Raw genomic sequence first — 18,187 nt, 5'->3', positions numbered from 1 at the left:
TCCGAGCCACGCAGCCCGTTGGAACCCTTTGAGATAGCGTGCATCGGTGCTACAAAGCATATATGCTTGCACCGCAATCCACAGGGCCTCTTCTGCCTCTTCACTCCCTCATTCGTCATGTAACAGCTTCACCAATTCATCAAAGACCACTTTCACCTCACCCGCCTCATTAGCCCACAGTCCTCCCCCGGCCGCGTCCAACCCCAGATCCTCGCCCATGGCAGCCCTGACGAGGAATTCCCTTCCGGGACCCGGGAACGCCAATCCGACACTCTTCTGCACGACCTTCATCCGGACGCCGCTGAGGACCTGTTTCAGCTGCCCGGCGCATTGCGTTCCCCCGTGGCCGCCGTACGACACGACCATGGCGGGCTTGCCCACCCACTCGTTGAAGAGGTAGTCGATGGCGTTTTTGAGATTGGCCGGGTAGCCCCAGTTGTACTGGGGTGTGACGAAGACGAATGCCTTGTAGGACGTGATTAGTCGGGACCACGCGCGGGTATGTTCTTGCCATTTATCGCGATATTACATATGTCAGCATATTTTCCAATTTCCTTTGATAGCGCGACAATAACAAGAAAAGGGGCGAAGACTGGATAGTTCTACCGGCGCTGAATTCCACCATCGACGTGGAGAAATACGTAGCCGGCACTTCATATGAGAGTCTTACCGTGGGTGTAGTCCTGTGGGTTCGTGATGCGCTGTGGAATACCAGGCTCATCGAAGAACGGGAGCGGGTGATCCGCCAAGTCGATCAGCGAGAGCTCAAAAGGCCGCTGAGCATCGGGAGACTTGTGTTGGCTGGCTTGCTGTTGTTGTTGGTGCTGCTTGAGGCTCTGGAAAATGAACGTCCCGATCTGGTCCCCGATCCGCGGCTGGCGCTGCGAGCAGATGACCACGCCAATTTTTGGAGGCGGTAGGGTATCGCGGAGGAGGTCGTTGGTGCTCTGTGGTGGGGAGGAAGACATTTCGTGTGAATGCCCCCGAATCGATTGGTGCTGCGTGTTCAAGTTCGAGGCCGTGGTCCTTGTGATTCTGCCAAGTGTGCTCTGGGAAGTAGACCTGGTATTCCTGTTTCGCCCTGTTCGTTTATAGTGAAAGAGAACAGGTAGTACATATCAGACTCTCTGTCGAGTCAATACTGCCTGAAACAGGCTCGGTGTATAAGGAATCTCGTGCGACATTTTTGCGATATTTTGCTCAGTTTCCCTTCAGCCTTGACCTTGGGCGCCACAAAAGACGGAAAGGGAAAGTGGATATGGGATGATGTTGCGCAGTGCCCAATCATTACGAAGCGGATGCCAGCGACAGTCTCGGTTCCCACTTGAGACTCGGCCCCATAAAGCTTGGCACAATTGCCAAGTCTCGGTCTTCGGTCTTACACGAGGCGCCTTGCACGGTGACCACCGAAGCAGCTGGGGCCTGACATTTCTGATGGTTTGAAGCCAACAGGCGGACAGTGTTGTAATATGTTGCGCTGTGACCAATCAGCACCATCTCTCGAGATACGAGGCTGACAATGCTAGGAGGCCCCTTGCTAATGAGGTTGGGACTGTTGACTGAGGAATAATGGTATAAAAGGACCGGTCTCAACCCTGAACATCATCTAAGAGACACAAGACAGATATAGCACAGCAATAGCCAAAAGTATCAGCAGGCAGCAGATCTCAAACAGCAAAGACATTATGAGTCAAAGCAACATCCGAGTCGCCATAGTTGGAGGCGGTCCCGCTGGCCTCACGCTGGCACGCCTCCTTCAACTCAACAACCTCCATTGCTCTGTTTTCGAGCTTGACACCGACTCTCTAGGACGAGACCAAGGCGGAACAGTCGACTTACACCCACGAGGAGGACAGCTCGCCCTGGAGCATGCAGGTCTGACGGAGGAATTCAAGAAGCTCTCTCGTCCAGAAGGTGAAGCACTGAAGTTGCTCAAGTACGATGGCACCATTCTATACGACGAGAATATGATCGGCACCAATCGACCCGAGGAATACGCCAATCGCCCAGAAATCGATCGAACAAAGTTGCGGCAGTTGCTTCTCAACTCACTGGAGCCGGGGACCGTGGTGTGGAATAGAAAGCTGCAATCTGTACAGAAGTCGCTTTTGCAGGCCGGAAAATATGACCTCATCTTCCAAGACAGCAGGGAGAAAGGATTCGACCTCGTCGTTGGCGCTGACGGTGCTTGGTCCAAAGTCCGCTCATTTCTCACAGACCAGCAACCATATTACTCGGGCGTTACCGCCATTGAGCTGTGGGCGGAGGATATCGATAAAAGACACCAATGGTTGAGCAACTTCGTGGGTGCAGGGAACTGCTTCATGTTCGATGAGGGCCGGGCAATTCAATGCCAGAAACTGGGAAACAACAGCATTCGAGTTTACGCCGGAGTGCGACAGCCTGAAGAATGGCTTGAGAAATGCGGCATCGATTGGTCTTCGCCGGAAACGGCAAGGCAAAAGCTCGTTGAACAGTATTATGCCGACTGCGGCGACGAGCTGAAGCGAGTCGTCTTGGACGCTAACGATAAGCTCATTCCTCGCCGGATGTGGATGCTGCCCGTCGGCTTTCGATGGAGGTGCGACGGAGGAGTGACATTACTAGGAGACGCAGCTCATGTGATGACCCCTTTTGCTGGTGTTGGGGTCAACCTTGCCATGGTTGATTCATTGGACCTTGCAAATGCTATTGTCGGCTGCGGCGGAGATAGGGAAAAGTTGTCAGCTGCTATCCAAGCATATGAGGGTGAGATGCTAAGCCGGGCAGAGCAATTCGCGAAGAAGACCTACAAGGGTCTGATAAATCATTTCAGCGCTGATGGGGCTCAGGAAATGGCCATGCGTCTGAGAAGAGGATAGGACAATCCCTTGGAATTGTGGACCAAAGCTGGGTCTTGATGGATTGAGATAGAGCGCGTGGAGTCAAGTATATTGAGGACGTTGATCAGTGGCTGTAAGATCTTACTCAGCTGCGTACTTCTCGCTGTGTTCGAATTCAGTGTCGAGCCACAGCTGTCGCAACCCAAATTCGAGAGGTTTTGCTGCGACCAAAGATTTGTCTCGAACAAACTGTAAAGCTTGGTACATCATCTTTCTTCGTTTCGCCTGTGCCTGTTGACATCCAAGGACGTCCACCCTGAGGTTACCCCAGTCCGAGTTTAACTGGGCCTGCAATGTGTCTAGTTTTATCATTATGGAATTGGACACGCAGTCAACGACAGCAAGAAGAAGGTCATCCCGCACGGAGCTATTGCTGGTAGTTTCAACCCTGGTTGAGCCCACGGCGTCTGAAATAGAGCGCAGAGGGGCAATTTTGGTGCTATACCACCACTCGAAGGCGTGTTTCACGGATGATATCTGAATGATTGCGTTCTGGTGCCGTTTTTTGAGCCCAACTGGGTCAACATCTCCGTCCAAGAGTTGGTCTGCCGTGCTTGTGGCTTCTCGAATCAATCCGGGCACGTCGACAAGGAATTCACAAAGCTCAGATCGAAGTGAGATACTAGCGTGCCCCTCGGTGTCGATGGAAGTGGGAGGCTCTCCAGAGACTGACGCCACTCTCGTCCTGACAAAAAGCATTCTTGTCCAAGACTTGCATCGTGAAGAATCTTCGGCGGCTTAGTCAACCGCAATCGAGCACGGGGTATCAGTACAAAGGATACAAGTACTCACAAACCAAGCTCGCTGCGACTCGAGCATCGCCCTTTCGAAGGGGTGAATGAATCGTGCGGCGCCATGTTCTTGGATAAGGAGTTTCGTTCCCATACAAAGTTGAGTCCATCGTCCAACATCATCGTTCAGCACAAGCTGGAAGGTCAGTTCCTGATGCGGCTAACTCATCGACAATAGAGATCGAAACATTCTATTCTCACCTCGCATGTCTGCAGAATAATGGACGCACATATTGTTTCGGCCTCTGCGCGTATATGCCGTATGCCCAGCGACTTTCGAAGAGAGTGCAAACTCCGGGCGTACAACTGAAGGCACTTCTTTGAGGGCGTTTGGTCTGATCTGAGAGAGTCCGTGTAGATGCTGCACAGACACGAAACCGCATCGTCCAGTGCAGCACTGCAGCCCAGCCGGGACGGAATCATACCATAAAATCTTCCATGAGATTTGATAGGGAAGGTGTGCCTGTTCTGCGGCTGATCCAGTATGTAGCACAGAGTCGAACGTATCCGGTCAACGGGAAAAGCTAGCGGCCACTCAATGGCATTCCATGATCTCGGATTGAGAGAACCGCTGCCTTGGTCGATGGGATTGACTTTAAAGGTTAACCATCCATCGACTGCTGCTTCGTGCTGACCGACATCTTCAAAGATATACTTCTTTTTGCGGTAGAGCAATGCAAGCGATCCACCCTCGTCAATGAACTTCCATCTTTTGGGATAGCCTGGGCATTTCCAGCCGGCTTTTATGCATGCTGAGCATGAAGGTGTCTCTTCACCGCACTTGACCAACCAAACTCAGCATAAATAGGGGGTTTCTCGCTAGAGTGCTAGACTGTGCCAACCTCACCTTCTTCTTGCGTTTCCGACACGTCGCGCAACCAGTACTTTTAAGCGCTCCCACCATATCCAAGGATGTGAATGGAGATTACAGGGTAATTCATGATCCCTCTTAATGGTTCTTCGGGTTTGCAGTGGCTTTGAATTAGTAATTGTAGTCAGCAGATGGGTGAGTTGACAAGTTGGTACAAGGCTCAGATGGCTGAGTGAGCGCCGAGGCGCCTACATTTTAGGCAGCTAACGATTGACCGTAGATTACACTTGGCCACGTCTAAACTCCGCCGTTGTTTTTAGTGGAGAACCTTCGGTTCATCCCTGCGGTCTTCAATCCTGCAAATTGTCTGAAATCTTTCCGCATAGATCTCCATTCCTGTTACTACCAGGTGTGGTCAACACAGTAGTCCAACGACCTTGCTACCCACAGCGTAATGGGATTCGGGAGGAGTTGAGACAAGCACCTTTCTATCATGGACCTGACCGCGGACTTCAAGTCCTTTCAGGACCTGGTCCAAGCATCTCTCATCAACGTAACAAGGAGCGCGACCCAAGTGTCCAACCAAGATCTGGGGTTCCATCGCTCCTCCAGCGACAAGCTGTCTCGCGCCCTTGATCGTCAAGATGCTCATCTTCTGCGCCTGACGAACAAACTCCTCAAGGCTGCCACTCAGGACACGCCACTCAAACAACCTACATTGAAAGATCAGGACAGCGTCGAGGATAACTGGCGTGGCGTTGTTGATGTTGTGGATGGTCTACTTGAGAAAGCTGACTCTGCACTTGATGAGTTCTCGGGCATCATCAAACCACAGGATACAACCACCCAGGATGTCGACCCCTCTCCCAGACCTACAAAGACCGGTTTGAGTTTTCAGAGATGGGCTGCAGGCAACATGCAAAAACCTCAAGCCTTCTTTGACAGACAGGTGAACAACTCTGACCCGAGCCCCTTCAGGCCTTTGCTTCAGACGAAGCCTCATGCTCTCATTCCGCTGGAAGAAAGCATAGGAATTGAGGATACAGGGTATGGTCCTCACTATCTTTCCGGCGCATTTACTCACTCCACGTGCAGATATAACCACCCCTACGCACGAGAAATCGAGATCTACCGGTACCCCCCTTCCGTCTACAAATTCAAGCAGCCGATACCTTTTTCGCCAATAGATGAAAGCGAGCACGTCTTCGTGGATACGGAAGAAGGCGTCCTAGAGATGCTCGAAGAGCTCAAATCGGCCGAAGAGATCGCAATCGATCTAGAACACAATGACCTACGCTCTTACGTCGGGATGGTCTGTCTTATGCAGATCAGCACACGCAAAAAGGATTGGATTATTGACACACTGAAACCATGGCGTGAGAATCTGCAGATCCTCAATCAGGTGTTCGCAAACCCGAAAATCCTCAAAGTGCTGCATGGTTCAAATATGGACGTCATCTGGCTGCAACGCGACTTGGGCCTATACATCGTCGGTCTCTTCGACACCTATCATGCAGCTTGTGCTCTGCAGTTCCAAGGGAAAGGTTTAAAGCACCTTCTTCTCCGGTTCGCAAATGTCCATGCTCAAAAACAGTACCAGCTTGCGGACTGGCGGGTGCGCCCTCTCCCCAAGGACTTGATCGACTATGCGCGCTCCGACACACACTATCTGCTCACCATTTATGATCACATGCGAAATATGCTTGTCAATGGATCGTCACACAATGTCAACCTTACAGACTATGTCCTATCGCAGTCGAAGAAAGAAGCCCTTCAAGTCTATACTCGTCAAATGTATGACCTCGAAACAGGCGGCGGCCCCCTTGGTTGGTTCGGAATGCTCACCCAGAGATTCGTCAGTCTGAGTAAAGAGCAGCTCGGGGTCTTTCGTGCTCTTCACGCGTGGCGAGACCGCAAAGCACGCGAGCTGGACGAAGGTGTTCAATTCATCCTGCCTAATAGGACATTGTGGCTGGTGGCTGAAAACATGCCGACCTCGGTGTTCAATTTCCACCAGAGTTGCAGAGGGGAGTCAAAGCTTGTCTCGGACCGTATCCCTGAGATTATCGAGATTGTCAAGCAAGGCAAGACTGAGGGCAAGAATGGCAAATCGCACGAAGAGGTGGTCCGGCACTGTGAGAAAGTTCTTGGATTGACAGCCCGCCGACCACGAGAGAAAAAGCAGCAACCTCAGAGCACATTTTCTGGTTTGGGCGCTACTTTGAAACACCTAGCGGCCACCTCAACTTCAGCGCCACTGGAGCAAGGTGATTCAGTGGCCACCGCGGAAAGGGCGTCTGCATCGATGTTCTGGGGCGGTGTAATGCCTCAATATCATCAGCTCCCTACAGACATTGCCGCCGCAACTATCGCGCTCTCCTCAATCGCCCCGCTTCGACTGCTTGCCACTATCGAAGAAGCCAATACGGGAGACAGAACTTTCAGCCAGCCCATATTCGAATCAACCCAAGCCGAAATACTGGCAAATACACTTCCATACCTCCCTCCAACACCAAAAGACAGATTCCGCTCCAAAGCCGATGAAATTTTCACGCTCAACGAGTTGTCACGTTCAAAGGGCAAGAAGAGGAAGACAGACGAAGTCAACGAGGATATTCCTACCTCTGATGGGGTGAATAGCATCGCAACAGGGAAGACAACAGCTAGAGACACTGTTGCGGTCCCAGCGTCCACCGTTTCGCCTCAGACCTCCCTTGCTCTCGATGCCGACAGTAACACGGAATTCGATGCAAAACGTCAAGCGAAGAAACAGAAAAAGGCCGAGAAGAAGGCTCGGAAAGAGGCCGAAAAAGCTGCAGCTGTGGCCGAATCACAAGCTGCGCAGCCGTTTGATTACGCCAGTGCGCCATCCTTGCTGGCTCCTGGCCCACAAGGACAGCAGGCACCGCAAAAGAAGATCTTGAACCCTTTTGCAAAAGCATTGGATACGAGCACTGGGGCTAGACGAGGGAAGATGGGCAAAGAGCTGCAAGGGAAAAGTATGACTTTCACTTCTTGAGGAAGGCAAATGTTAGCTCTGTTCTAATACCATACTGCCTTTCTATGCTCTGATCTGCAACAAGCTCGCACTGTACCAAACAGAGGCATACGTCGAGGACAAAGACTCTAACCTGGTCTGGTGATCTCTCAAGTCTTCAGTATGTCCAACCAAGCAATGGATCGCAAGCCAATATAATCTCATTGAGTTCGACTTCTCAATCAGCCCTCTCGTTCCTGTTCGTCTTGGCTGTTTTTGGGGGGTTTCTTTTTTATGTCCTAGTACATCTTTTTACCGTACCTCGTACCGCGGTGACCTTGTTGTGTCTGACTCTTTTCGGTGTTGTGATCTCAGACGCCGCTTGCACCCCTGAGAAAGCCTAGCCAAGCTCGACACTGTCTGAAGCCCTATTCCTACAGGAGAGTATGCTTGACCCTCGTTACCATGCACGTTTTCTTTCGGGGGGAATGACAAACGTGGTAGCTTGGTTTTGGCCCGTTCGGTTCCCGCTCGCGTGTGGCAGACAAGAATATCCGGTGTAGGAAATGCCGCCTGCGACTGTAGGTCTCAAGTGGATGGAAACCAGGTTCGCAAGTGATCATTCCATTCTCCCTGCCCGGCGAGATATAGACGGAGGCTCGTCTGCATTTCATACTCACCTTCGGGGTTGCCTGGAAGGGGCTCGGGTTCGCTGAAAACGCGATGATCTTGACACTTGAATCTAAATTCGACTCCCTTGGTCCCGGTTGTTCCTTTGAAATCAAGACGCAGCGAATTGGGATGCTGACGAATCTCATCGAAGACTGGCTTCAGCGCACGAATGCCTCTAGGCCACTCGAAATCCTCGAATGAGAGACACTGTAGTCGGCCACATTTCCCTAGGAGACTTGCCAGTGCCGCAGCAGGAAATATCAGATTCTTCACACACAACCGGCGAAGAGCTGGCAGGTTCATGTCCAAACACGTGTGCCAGGGAAGGCGGATGAATCGGGTGTTCCTATCGGGGTTTTCTATGGTCAAAACCTGGAGGCTGTTCTGCGCCTTTGTCACTAAAGCAGAGAATAGTGAACAGGCACGATTGATAATTACGAGTTGAATGGCCATGTCAGCACCACTGTGCGGGAAATAGGGTTCCTCGTGGAGAGTGAGCTGGGTCATAGAATCCAAGTGAAGCTGAGGGTTCCACAAATCCCCCAGTCCCTGGCCACGCATGACGTTGCAGTCAAGCGCGAGGTCTCCAATCCGTACCTGAGCGCCTGCGAGACACTGCGTAACGGCCTTGATGAGCATGACTTGGCCATAGGAGCTCATCTTGCCGAGAAGGAAGATCTTGCGGTCACAGAAGGGACAAGGCTTATCTGTTCGATTGTTGAGGTCGTAGACCCATGGAGGCCACAAACCAGGCATGTTGCCAACGACGAAGGATGAGGCCTGTGAGAATTGTTTCAATAGCCTGATCCAAGCGGACTGCAGACTCCCGTTCAGTACGATGCCCTTGTCGCTAGCTGCACATTCTTCGTAAATGCTAAAGGCGGCCGACTTAGAGAGCATGATTCCAGGACTTGGAGCACCGAACTTGAGATACATATACCAGATCTGGCTCCACTTCGCAGTGTCACCAGAATGGTTCGAACTGACTTGACAGAGGTGTACAGCCAACAGCGAGCGGAAATCTTCGGAGGTGAGGTCTGGCGAACATAAGGATGGCTTAAAGATGACCTTCTTCACAAACTGCCCGAACGTGGCAAAGTCGGTTTTCAACACACGGTCCAGGTGCTCTGCGGTTGCATATAGTGTGATGTGACGAAACAGGACAGACTTGATGATGGCCATATCGGCGAAACATCGAGAGGTGAGCCGCAGGTTCTGGAGGGTGCGTCGTGCAGGCCTAGGGAAGAAGTCAGTCACCTAGCCCGAGCAGTTGTTCGGTAATGCTTACAGATCGAGGCTCGATTGGCTGCCATCTTCCATAGAGTTGCCTATCTTGATATCATTTGTCAATTGCTGTGCAATCAGATAGAGGATTGAAGGATCCAGCTGGACTGTTGAAGAGGACATTTTGGCTGATGGACGTTGGGTAGAACTTTGGAGTGAGTAGAGGGAGGTCGAGAGTAAGGAGCAGAGGTAGATGCAGCTGTCCGTCCAGCTGCTGGTGCTTTGTCAAGCAAATGCTAGCAGAATAGAGTAGATGGAGAAGCCAGGTAACATAGGAGGGGTAGATGCCTAAATTGATCTGCCACTGCTGTATGAGATCTCGTTCACATAAGGTCAGGCACAGGCAAAAGGGTTAGAGGGCGTTAACACAAACAAAGGACTTAGCAGGCCTCCACGCGAGGGAAGTTGAAATTCATGATTCCTCTAACACACCATCAACATCCGCCAAGACAAGACCGACTGGAATGCAAGCTTAACCTTCGAAACGCCAATCTACAATACTCGGGTTATATCAAAATCTGGCATTCGTTGTCCCAGCACTCGCGGAAGACATCCTGTTACTCCTGGGAAACTGAGAGCCGCAGTCAGGAAGAGGCGGCAGCGCAGGGTCAGCGTCGCCTGCGCCATCCACTCATTGTTTCTCACACGGCCATCTCGGCCTGTAGTTTCCGTAATTCTTCTTCCTCGTCCTCTTCCACTGTCGAGGGTTTGTTGCCAACTGTAGAACGGTCAGTTTCTCTTGAACGTTGAGCCTCCAAGGGCGACTTACTTGGACCAGCAGAAACGGCGGGGAGTCGGTTGATCTCGCCTGTAACCGGTGTCGGGCCAGTCTTCAACATTCTCTCGTCCATGGCTTCTTGCTCCAACCCTTCCAGCTCTTCCTCCAAATCAGCCTCGTCTATAGGTTCGCCAATGGGAGCGTTTGTGATTGCATTGGCGATTTCTTCGCCGAGCGCGTGTTGCTCGCGTAGCTCGTCCATGGTCTGATCCACCCTGTCGATGGTCAAGTTTCCGTGGATCTGTTTCATGGCTTGTCCTGCATTCTTCATAGCATTAAGCGTCTCCTGGTTGATGTTGGCGGCCTCGATGGAATAAATTTGTTGTTCCACCTGAGCGATCTGGGCGGATGTCTGTTCAAGTGTGCGTTCATGGAGTTTTTTGCGCCGCAGAGCAGCTTTGGCAGCTAGAGTACAAGAAAGATATCGTGTTAGGATGGACACTATGGCTGAACAGGGATGCTGGATTCCTTACCGGCTTTATTTGAGGTTATGTTCTTTCTTGCTATTGCATCTTGTTCTGCCATCTGATTCTCCAGGTGCTTCTCCCTCTTTTGCAGCATATCAAGTTGAGACCGCAGCTGCAGGATGGCCTTTTTGGGAGCATCTTTTCTGGCTTGGGCTGCTGCCCCGCCAAACCAACCCCACATATCGATTGATAAAGGATGGTACTTTGTGAGGGTGTCGTAAGTAGGGACGTAGGAATGGTCTTGTTGCGAGGCTGGAGTGACCTGGTCACAATAGAGAGCGGTTCCGGCGTGGTAGAGTCACTTCCACCCGCTTCGATCGATATCGCGTGTACAGCCGCTAGCAAATCTGACGGTAATGAATTCAGTCCCCAGATGAGGAGCAAGCAGCAGGCGTCAGGGGGGGAAAGACTGCCAAAGGGAGCGGATATCCTATGTCACAGGAGATTACAAGATTAGGAGAGACGCTTGAGAAGAAGAGGCGTTGCTTTGGTGAGAGCCTGGTCCCGAGATCACAAAGTCCAGAGGCCATGACATCGCCAGTCTGCCGAACACCAAGTGGGTTCCGAGCAAGAGTGGCATTGACAGGGCAGGTATTCCGAGAATCACGTGCCTACGGGATGTCGTGGTATCTACCCGGTAATACGCCATAAACTCTCTTGACAGACGCGTTGAAGTCCTTCCGGTACTGGAAGCGCCGTCACTGTCTTCCTTCGTGCCGATCAAGAAGATAGGTATCAGGTCACAAGCATGTACAGATTGCCATGACCGAAAGCGTACCAAGCACCCCCACCCCAAGCAAGCTGGTCTTCATTCACGAAGTAGTATCACTTCCTGCTGCGAGCAAGGTGAGGTTACTAGGCTGGTATGCTTCCCGAAACTCCTGCAGCCATACTGTTGACATGTGCTTGACAGCGTTGTGCAATATGATGCCATCAAGGGCCAGCTTCTTCTCGAACATGCCTATCCGAGAACCTCTAGCCCGACTCCTCGAATATGGATTGACGTCAATCTTGTCCTCGAAAATGTGAAACCGGCTCTTCTGGACCCAGGGACTTGGATCAACGCAATCGGGTATACTCGGGCTTCGACGCCTCAGAATGGAAAAAAGAGCACGAAAAGGTCGCAGACTATACAAGGCACAGTATTCGTGCAGGCTGTCTTAATCTGGGATGCAATTGCCGTCAGAATCGAAGACTACGAAGATATTTTGGAAGAAGAAAGGCGTGTGCGGCGAAGACTTGAGTCCGAACGCGAATGACATCGAGAGTGTTTCCCATAAGCTCGAGATATATGGTGCCGACTCCCAATATGCCGCACCAGAGGACACAGGTTCCGCAAGTTTTCCATCTCGCTTGTTAGAGAGATGTCCGATAGTCAACGGCATTGAGGCACCCCTGTGCTTGAAGCGATCAAGCATTCGTGGTTGATTCCGGCATTGGCATTTCGAAATCGCCTAGCAGGAACAGCAAATTGTGTCTCATAAAAATTCTGGCTTGGCTTGGGCTGCAGTTTCCTGAATTTGGCCCAACCTTTTCAGCTTTGTCTCAAGACGCCTGCATGGAGGCCATCTTCTTCTTGACCGTGTATGATGCAGGCATGCTTTGTCTCAACACATGATGCTTCCTCGACCGCACAGATTGTGAGATCATGATATCAAAGGACTTCGGGATCTGCTACTAAGCTCTGATCTGCTCAGCCGACTAGGTCCAAACTTGCCTAACATCCATCCTCGTGCTTTGGGGTATGGAGCTCTACTCCCAACATTTCAATCCTTGTCTCGTGTTTGGTCATATATCTCCGAAGGTGGTGTCTCTGTGACTTACAGGACGGGTTTTCCAATCATACTAGACCTGTCAGGACCGTCCCCTAGCAGGTGGGTCAAGTTCAGCCTCAGGTTCGAGTTGTTCCTACTGCTTGAAATAAATATCTCATGCACAAGTGCATCAATCTGGAAGTCTTTCATGAACGTGCCCGGTCGAAAACAGGCTGTCCCAGGGCTCTCTGGGTACATGAACCGGTCTTATTACTTGTTTTCTTCCTACATTTTCTTCTGTTCCTCTACACACCTTCATCGAGACTCAACCACGCAACCACCAAGGCTTTCTCGGGTTGTCAGTCAACGGTATGGACGGCAACAACAACGAACGGCGCAACCATTCGGACATTCAGTATTCCTTTTCGAGTTCGACTCAAGCGCCTACTATCGTTATAGGCAATGTATCCCAAGCGAGGACATCGACTTTCGACTTGCCCATGGTCCCAAGCCCTCCGGCAACCCCGGACTCCTCCAGTGAGGCTCGACCAGCTAGCTCATCTTCAGCTAGGGGTCGTCTGACCACGTCAAGACATGACTCAAGTAGGAGGATTCTGTTGTACCCTGAAGGTGACTTTCGTAACAGCTCAACACCGGAACTGCGAGATTTGAAGACTGACATGATGTGCAACTGGCTGTACCAGCAGCAACTGGAGCGGATGTGGTCAACCAATGGCATTGAAGAAGGGGTCATGCTCAAGAAAGCGAAGAACGACTACAAGTGTGCCCCCGAAGACCTTCGTTCTCGCCCTGAAGGAGTCTATGATGCAGTAAGAAGGCTCAATGTCAAGGTAGGGAAAGCTGATGGTCGCAAGGTGCCTACTTACTGACTCAACCTTGATAGTGTGCCATGACAGTCAACACAGGCGTTGTCAAACTATTCCTCCAAGATCAGGCACTCACCCACATGCCGCTTGACTCTGGCCTCCGGCTGCAAATCCTCCCGAACATTTCTCACCTTCCTGACTGTCAGAAACATCAGTTCGCAGCGTTCATTCGAACCTATAATATCCTCATCGTCTGGGATGACGATCCTAATCACATCCTCAAACGTGTCCAGTCAATAGAAGACCAACTTATCAACATGATTTGGAAGGAAGAATGCGAAGACGATGAATCCTCTACTCATCTTCCCAGTGCCATGCCCAGCACACTCAACCTCAACAAGGCCAACGACGAAGAAGGATCGTCTCAAATTGCCGACATGGGACAGAGCTTGCTACCTCGTCGGATTGTTCTCATCCAACCACTCCTAACTGCCATCACGTTGGTCTTGCTGATTGCTGCCATTGGAAGTGGTTGGCGCGAGATCGCCATTGAAATCAAGGTTGACCGTTCCTGGATGCGACTGGCCTTCATTGCCGTCGTCCCCCTTCAGTGCTGGCTTGCACTATTCTTCATGCAGTCAGTTGCTGGTTGCTGTGCCCAGATCATAGGTCCCATAAGTCAAATGAATGCCAATACCAAGTTTTACTCTGGAATGCCGCCCCCGCGCCTCCCCACCGATGGAAGCTATACTTTGCCGCACGTCACTATTCAATGTCCAGTCTACAAAGAGGGTCTCTGGTCCGTGATCGACCCGACAATCAAATCCATCAAAGAGGCTATCTCGACTTATGAAATGCAAGGGGGAACTGCCAACATCTTCATCAACGATGATGGTATGCAACTGATCCCCGCCGAGCAAGCCCAAGAACGACGTGACTATTACGACGAACATAACATCGGGTGGGTGTCGAGACCAAAGCACGATCCAAAGCCCGCAGATTCCAGCCAAAGACCTTTTATCCGAGCTGGTAAGTTCAAAAAGGCATCCAATATGAACTATGCCCTGAACGTCTCTGCTCGAGTCGAAGACAAACTGTTGACCATCGTACGTCCGGACGATGGCACCTGGACTACGGAGCAAGAACGAGAGGTGTACTATGAAGCTCTTGCATCCATAGTTACCGAAGACGAAGGTCGTACGCAAGCGTCAGGCAATATTCGCGTGGGGGACTACATCCTGCTGATAGACAGCGACACGCGTGTTCCTCGAGACTGTTTCCTGAGCGCAGTCTCGGAAATGGAAATATCCCAAGAGGTCGCGATCATCCAGTTTGCCAGCGGTGTAATGAACGTCACAGACTCGTGGTTCGAAAAGGGAATCACCTTCTTCACAAATCTTGTGTACTCAGCCATCCGCTACGCAGTATCCAATGGCGATGTTGCCCCTTTTGTCGGTCACAATGCCTTTTTACGCTGGTCAGCTGTGCAAGATGTTGCCTATATCTACGAAGATATCAACGACGGTATCATCAAGGAGAAGTACTGGAGCGAAGCCACGGTTTCTGAAGATTTTGATATGGCTCTTCGTCTGCAAACCTCTGGGTATATCCTCCGCCTTGCAGCCTATGCCGGCCAGGGCTTCAAAGAAGGTGTCTCTCTGACGGTCTACGACGAACTCGCCCGCTGGGAGAAATACGCCTATGGTTGTTCGGAACTCATCTTCCACCCGTTTGCCCAATGGCTCTCCAAGGGCCCCTTTACTCCCTTGTTCCGCAACTTCATCAAGAGCTCGATGCCATTCCCGTCTAAATTGACCATTATGGCCTATATCGGAACTTATTACGCCATCGGGAGCGCGTGGATATTGACGCTGTTCAATTACTGCATTGTTGGCTGGTTCAACGGCCACTTGGACCATTATTACATTGACAGCTTCAAAATCTATTTTGCCATCATCGTTGTCTTCACCGCCCTTGGCAATCTCGCGCTGGCAGTAATGCGCTACAGAGTCGAAGATCAGACCCTCCTCTCGGCGCTGTGGGAGAATTTCCGTTGGATTCCGCTTCTGACCATCTTTCTGGGAGGCATATCCCTTCATGTCTCGCAAGCAATCCTCTCGCATCTCTTCTCGATCGACATGTCCTGGGGCGCGACCAGCAAGGAAGCCACCGATACGAGCTTCTTCAAAGAGATCCCCACCATTCTTCGGAAATTTCGATTCACATTCATCTTCTGTGCCGTTATGAGTTTGGGAATGATTGTGGTCGCTGGCGTCGGTCCGCTAGGGAAACTGGTGCCATATGACTGGCAGATTGCATGGTTCACGGCGGTTTGGCCTTTGGCCACGGTTGTCGGTGGGTTTTTTATTTTTATCTTTGCCGTTTTCCTCCTGCCTTTCTGCCCGAGTTCTCTCCTTTCAGCTGACCTTCCAGCACCTCTATCATCTACCCCTCCCATCGACTCGCACACTCTTTGCTGACATTCTGGGTGGACAGGGTCGCACGCATTACTGCCGCTTGTGTTGAATCCGGGATTGATGCAGTTTACCTTTTGAGTAGATGAGCTTTGGCGGTTGGATTTTGTTGGGGAAATGTACTCGGCAGGGTGTGCTATATCCATTGATTGCGACTTTACAACACCAGGTACACACGACCATTCCGTTTTTGTCGATTGCTCTATGTTGTTCCGTCATGTAATCAACTCTCACGGTGCGCCGTCCCACACATAATCCATTTGAAGGTCCCACCAAAGTCCAGCGAGGGCAAAAAAGCCACGCTTTCTGGCAGGAGCCGCGTGCTATGCCTCGATATTCCTGGCTCCAGCGGCCCTGTGCTCACCAGAAGCTCCTCTGGAACCTCGATGAATAGTTCAAAATGCCATGTCCTGGGAGGATGTACAAGATCCCTGCGGCCACTGTAAGTGGAGACGATCGCCTGGTATCGCTCCATCATGTCGCGGGCAGCCAGTCTGGACAAGTAGAAGTCCTCGACCATGCTGAACCCGCTCATTTCGTCGCGATAGGTCTCGTACATGATCTCGAGCTTTTCCACCCAGTCGAACCGCACGCTCAAGCCATAGGAGATGTTCCGCAGCCATCGAGTCAGGCAGTCCGGACAGTGGTAGCGGACCACATGCTGGCGCAGTAGTGATTCCACCTCGCCTCTGACGGGGTCACCGACGGCGAGCAGGTGGAGACCATGGCTACGGGTGATGGTCTCGAGGGCCAATATTTGCAGAGACATTTCTGAGATAGGCGAGCCCTTTCGGGAGTGGCGACGGTCCGGCTCTAGCAAAGGCGACTGGCAGAGGTTGATCAGCATCGTACTCGACATTGACAGATCGTAGATGTTCAGTCGGACCTCGGCGGGGAGTGACATGAAGCCCCTCGCCTTGCTGCCACGAGTGAGGCTGGCCATTGTCGTTGAAGGTTACTGGTGGTCGCTTCTCTTGACAAGAACTTGCAGCGGCGCTCTCCGGTCTGATTTCCGCTCGATTCAAGCACCGGATGAGTCTTTGGCAGGGGACGAAGGGAGCAATGTAATGCGGTCAAATGAGAGTCGAAATAAGCGTGGTTCAAGAGGACCTCGACATGGACGGAACCAGTTGTTTGACGTCTTGGCGGCCGCGTCTGAGTTCATGAGATGGTTCGGACTCACTAGTGGTGGAGGGGGGAAATGTCACTTCAGCTATGGTGCCTTGAGTCCAGGAAACGTCAGCCTTGCGAAGAAGAAAGATGGGGTGAAGGTGTGTATATGCATAAACATCAATATGGCACGAACTGGTCGGCTAAATGGTATTTTACCACCGGACGGCTGACCAATGGACGGCCGCGGTGGGTCAAAAGCATTTGTTCCCCATCAAGAGACCGACAGCGATTGTTTTGTTTTTCCAGGATTCTTATACTTCAGCATTTCTTTCCAAGAGATGGAGATCCTCCAAGAAAACTCCCGCTTGCCCACCCTCGCAGCATCGAGAGGAAACCTTGCCCTCATAGAGGTCGACACCAACTCGTCCTAAATCTTCCTCATCCCGTTTCCTCCTCTAGATCTCCTTGATAGTCTTGAGTTCCTTCTTCTCCACAACGGCGTCGAAATGCTTCTTGGCGTTGACTCCTCCCACAAACACAGCGATGATCCACTGGAACCAGGGCAGGCTGAAAGCCTTGACGTTGTGCTTTCTCAGCTTCGTCAGGGCGAAGTGGATGGCCTCGATACTATGCGCACCATAGAGGAAGTAGAAGAGGACGTCTTGGGTGCGCTTGGCGTATTTGCTGGCGGTGGCGCTCCTGGCTATGAGTTGATCGTGAAGAATGGAGCCTGGCTCGATGAATCTGCGGCGGGCGGACAGTATCATCAGGGCGATGGATAGCAGGTAACCTCTTGCGTGGCCGCCCGTGGGGAATTCGTACTCGTCGATGGTGACGGCGGAGACTTTGTGTGTCGACATGTTGGATACCTTCTGGCTCTTTCGCGTTGAGAGGTCGAATGGAACAGCTGACAGAGAGAGAGGGAGAGATTGGAGATGTTAGGAGTTCTGCCGGGCAGACCTGGGGTCTGTATGAATACACGGGCGTTTTTTTATCGCCCGATGCTTTGGTCAGGCCTCGACGTTGCTTCAACAGGGATTCCCCGCCTTCAGCGCGGGGAAAGGATTACGGGACACAGGAGTGATACACGGGATGATTGGCTTCACCGGGCCAAGCGGACGATCATGTAAGTACGTGGATAGAATAGGCAAATGAGGAGTATGCAGAGTTGCTAGGATGAATGATTGGGAGAAGTTGATGGAGAGAACAGCAACAAGAGGCCAGGGGTCCTCGATGGAGTATTTGACAGCGAGGATGCAGGGGACGAGAAGGATTCCGACCAAGAAAAATGCGGAGGAGATGGCCAGAGAAATGCTCACAATAACCTAGGTTAATACTACTCGTACCGAGTACGCCG

The 18,187-nt window shown here is 51.6% G+C and overlaps 10 protein-coding genes across 10 annotated transcripts; 4 read left to right on the top strand and 6 right to left on the bottom strand.

The window, feature by feature from the left end:
• Window positions 1–108: 108 nt before the first annotated feature.
• Window positions 109–968, bottom strand: AYO21_10891 (hypothetical protein; the record flags this gene model as incomplete). The annotated part of the gene is made up of 2 exons (XM_022660797.1): window positions 109–506; window positions 671–968. The coding sequence occupies 2 exons, from the start codon at window positions 966–968 to the stop codon at window positions 109–111; spliced, it is 696 nt and encodes a 231-aa protein (XP_022506892.1).
• A 717-nt stretch (window positions 969–1,685) lies between these two features.
• AYO21_10890 (hypothetical protein) lies at window positions 1,686–2,861 on the top strand (the record flags this gene model as incomplete). Its single annotated transcript, XM_022660796.1, has 1 exon — window positions 1,686–2,861. The coding sequence occupies one exon, from the start codon at window positions 1,686–1,688 to the stop codon at window positions 2,859–2,861; it is 1,176 nt and encodes a 391-aa protein (XP_022506891.1).
• Window positions 2,862–2,963: 102 nt separating this feature from the next.
• On the bottom strand, window positions 2,964–3,581 carry AYO21_10889 (hypothetical protein; the record flags this gene model as incomplete). Its single annotated transcript, XM_022660795.1, has 1 exon — window positions 2,964–3,581. One exon carries the CDS (start codon window positions 3,579–3,581, stop codon window positions 2,964–2,966), a length of 618 nt encoding a protein of 205 aa, XP_022506890.1.
• Window positions 3,582–4,977: 1,396 nt separating this feature from the next.
• Window positions 4,978–7,503, top strand: AYO21_10888 (hypothetical protein; the record flags this gene model as incomplete). Its single annotated transcript, XM_022660794.1, has 1 exon — window positions 4,978–7,503. The coding sequence occupies one exon, from the start codon at window positions 4,978–4,980 to the stop codon at window positions 7,501–7,503; it is 2,526 nt and encodes an 841-aa protein (XP_022506889.1).
• A 418-nt stretch (window positions 7,504–7,921) lies between these two features.
• Window positions 7,922–9,540, bottom strand: AYO21_10887 (hypothetical protein; the record flags this gene model as incomplete). The annotated part of the gene is made up of 3 exons (XM_022660793.1): window positions 7,922–8,040; window positions 8,142–9,370; window positions 9,422–9,540. 3 exons carry the CDS (start codon window positions 9,538–9,540, stop codon window positions 7,922–7,924), a joined length of 1,467 nt encoding a protein of 488 aa, XP_022506888.1.
• A 518-nt stretch (window positions 9,541–10,058) lies between these two features.
• Window positions 10,059–10,843, bottom strand: AYO21_10886 (hypothetical protein; the record flags this gene model as incomplete). Its single annotated transcript, XM_022660792.1, has 3 exons — window positions 10,059–10,135; window positions 10,187–10,600; window positions 10,669–10,843. 3 exons carry the CDS (start codon window positions 10,841–10,843, stop codon window positions 10,059–10,061), a joined length of 666 nt encoding a protein of 221 aa, XP_022506887.1.
• Window positions 10,844–11,424: 581 nt separating this feature from the next.
• On the top strand, window positions 11,425–11,921 carry AYO21_10885 (hypothetical protein; the record flags this gene model as incomplete). The annotated part of the gene is made up of 2 exons (XM_022660791.1): window positions 11,425–11,525; window positions 11,576–11,921. The coding sequence occupies 2 exons, from the start codon at window positions 11,425–11,427 to the stop codon at window positions 11,919–11,921; spliced, it is 447 nt and encodes a 148-aa protein (XP_022506886.1).
• An 866-nt stretch (window positions 11,922–12,787) lies between these two features.
• AYO21_10884 (hypothetical protein) lies at window positions 12,788–15,723 on the top strand (the record flags this gene model as incomplete). Its single annotated transcript, XM_022660790.1, has 2 exons — window positions 12,788–13,267; window positions 13,321–15,723. 2 exons carry the CDS (start codon window positions 12,788–12,790, stop codon window positions 15,721–15,723), a joined length of 2,883 nt encoding a protein of 960 aa, XP_022506885.1.
• Window positions 15,724–15,940: 217 nt separating this feature from the next.
• Window positions 15,941–16,660, bottom strand: AYO21_10883 (hypothetical protein; the record flags this gene model as incomplete). The annotated part of the gene is made up of 1 exon (XM_022660789.1): window positions 15,941–16,660. The coding sequence occupies one exon, from the start codon at window positions 16,658–16,660 to the stop codon at window positions 15,941–15,943; it is 720 nt and encodes a 239-aa protein (XP_022506884.1).
• Window positions 16,661–17,285: 625 nt separating this feature from the next.
• Window positions 17,286–17,690, bottom strand: AYO21_10882 (hypothetical protein; the record flags this gene model as incomplete). Its single annotated transcript, XM_022660788.1, has 1 exon — window positions 17,286–17,690. The coding sequence occupies one exon, from the start codon at window positions 17,688–17,690 to the stop codon at window positions 17,286–17,288; it is 405 nt and encodes a 134-aa protein (XP_022506883.1).
• Window positions 17,691–18,187: the final 497 nt, after the last annotated feature.

This window comes from Fonsecaea monophora (assembly GCF_001642475.1).
Source record: "Fonsecaea monophora strain CBS 269.37 chromosome Unknown Scaff135, whole genome shotgun sequence".
NCBI lineage: Eukaryota > Fungi > Ascomycota > Eurotiomycetes > Chaetothyriales > Herpotrichiellaceae > Fonsecaea > Fonsecaea monophora.
This window is presented reverse-complemented; position numbering and strand designations above follow the sequence as displayed.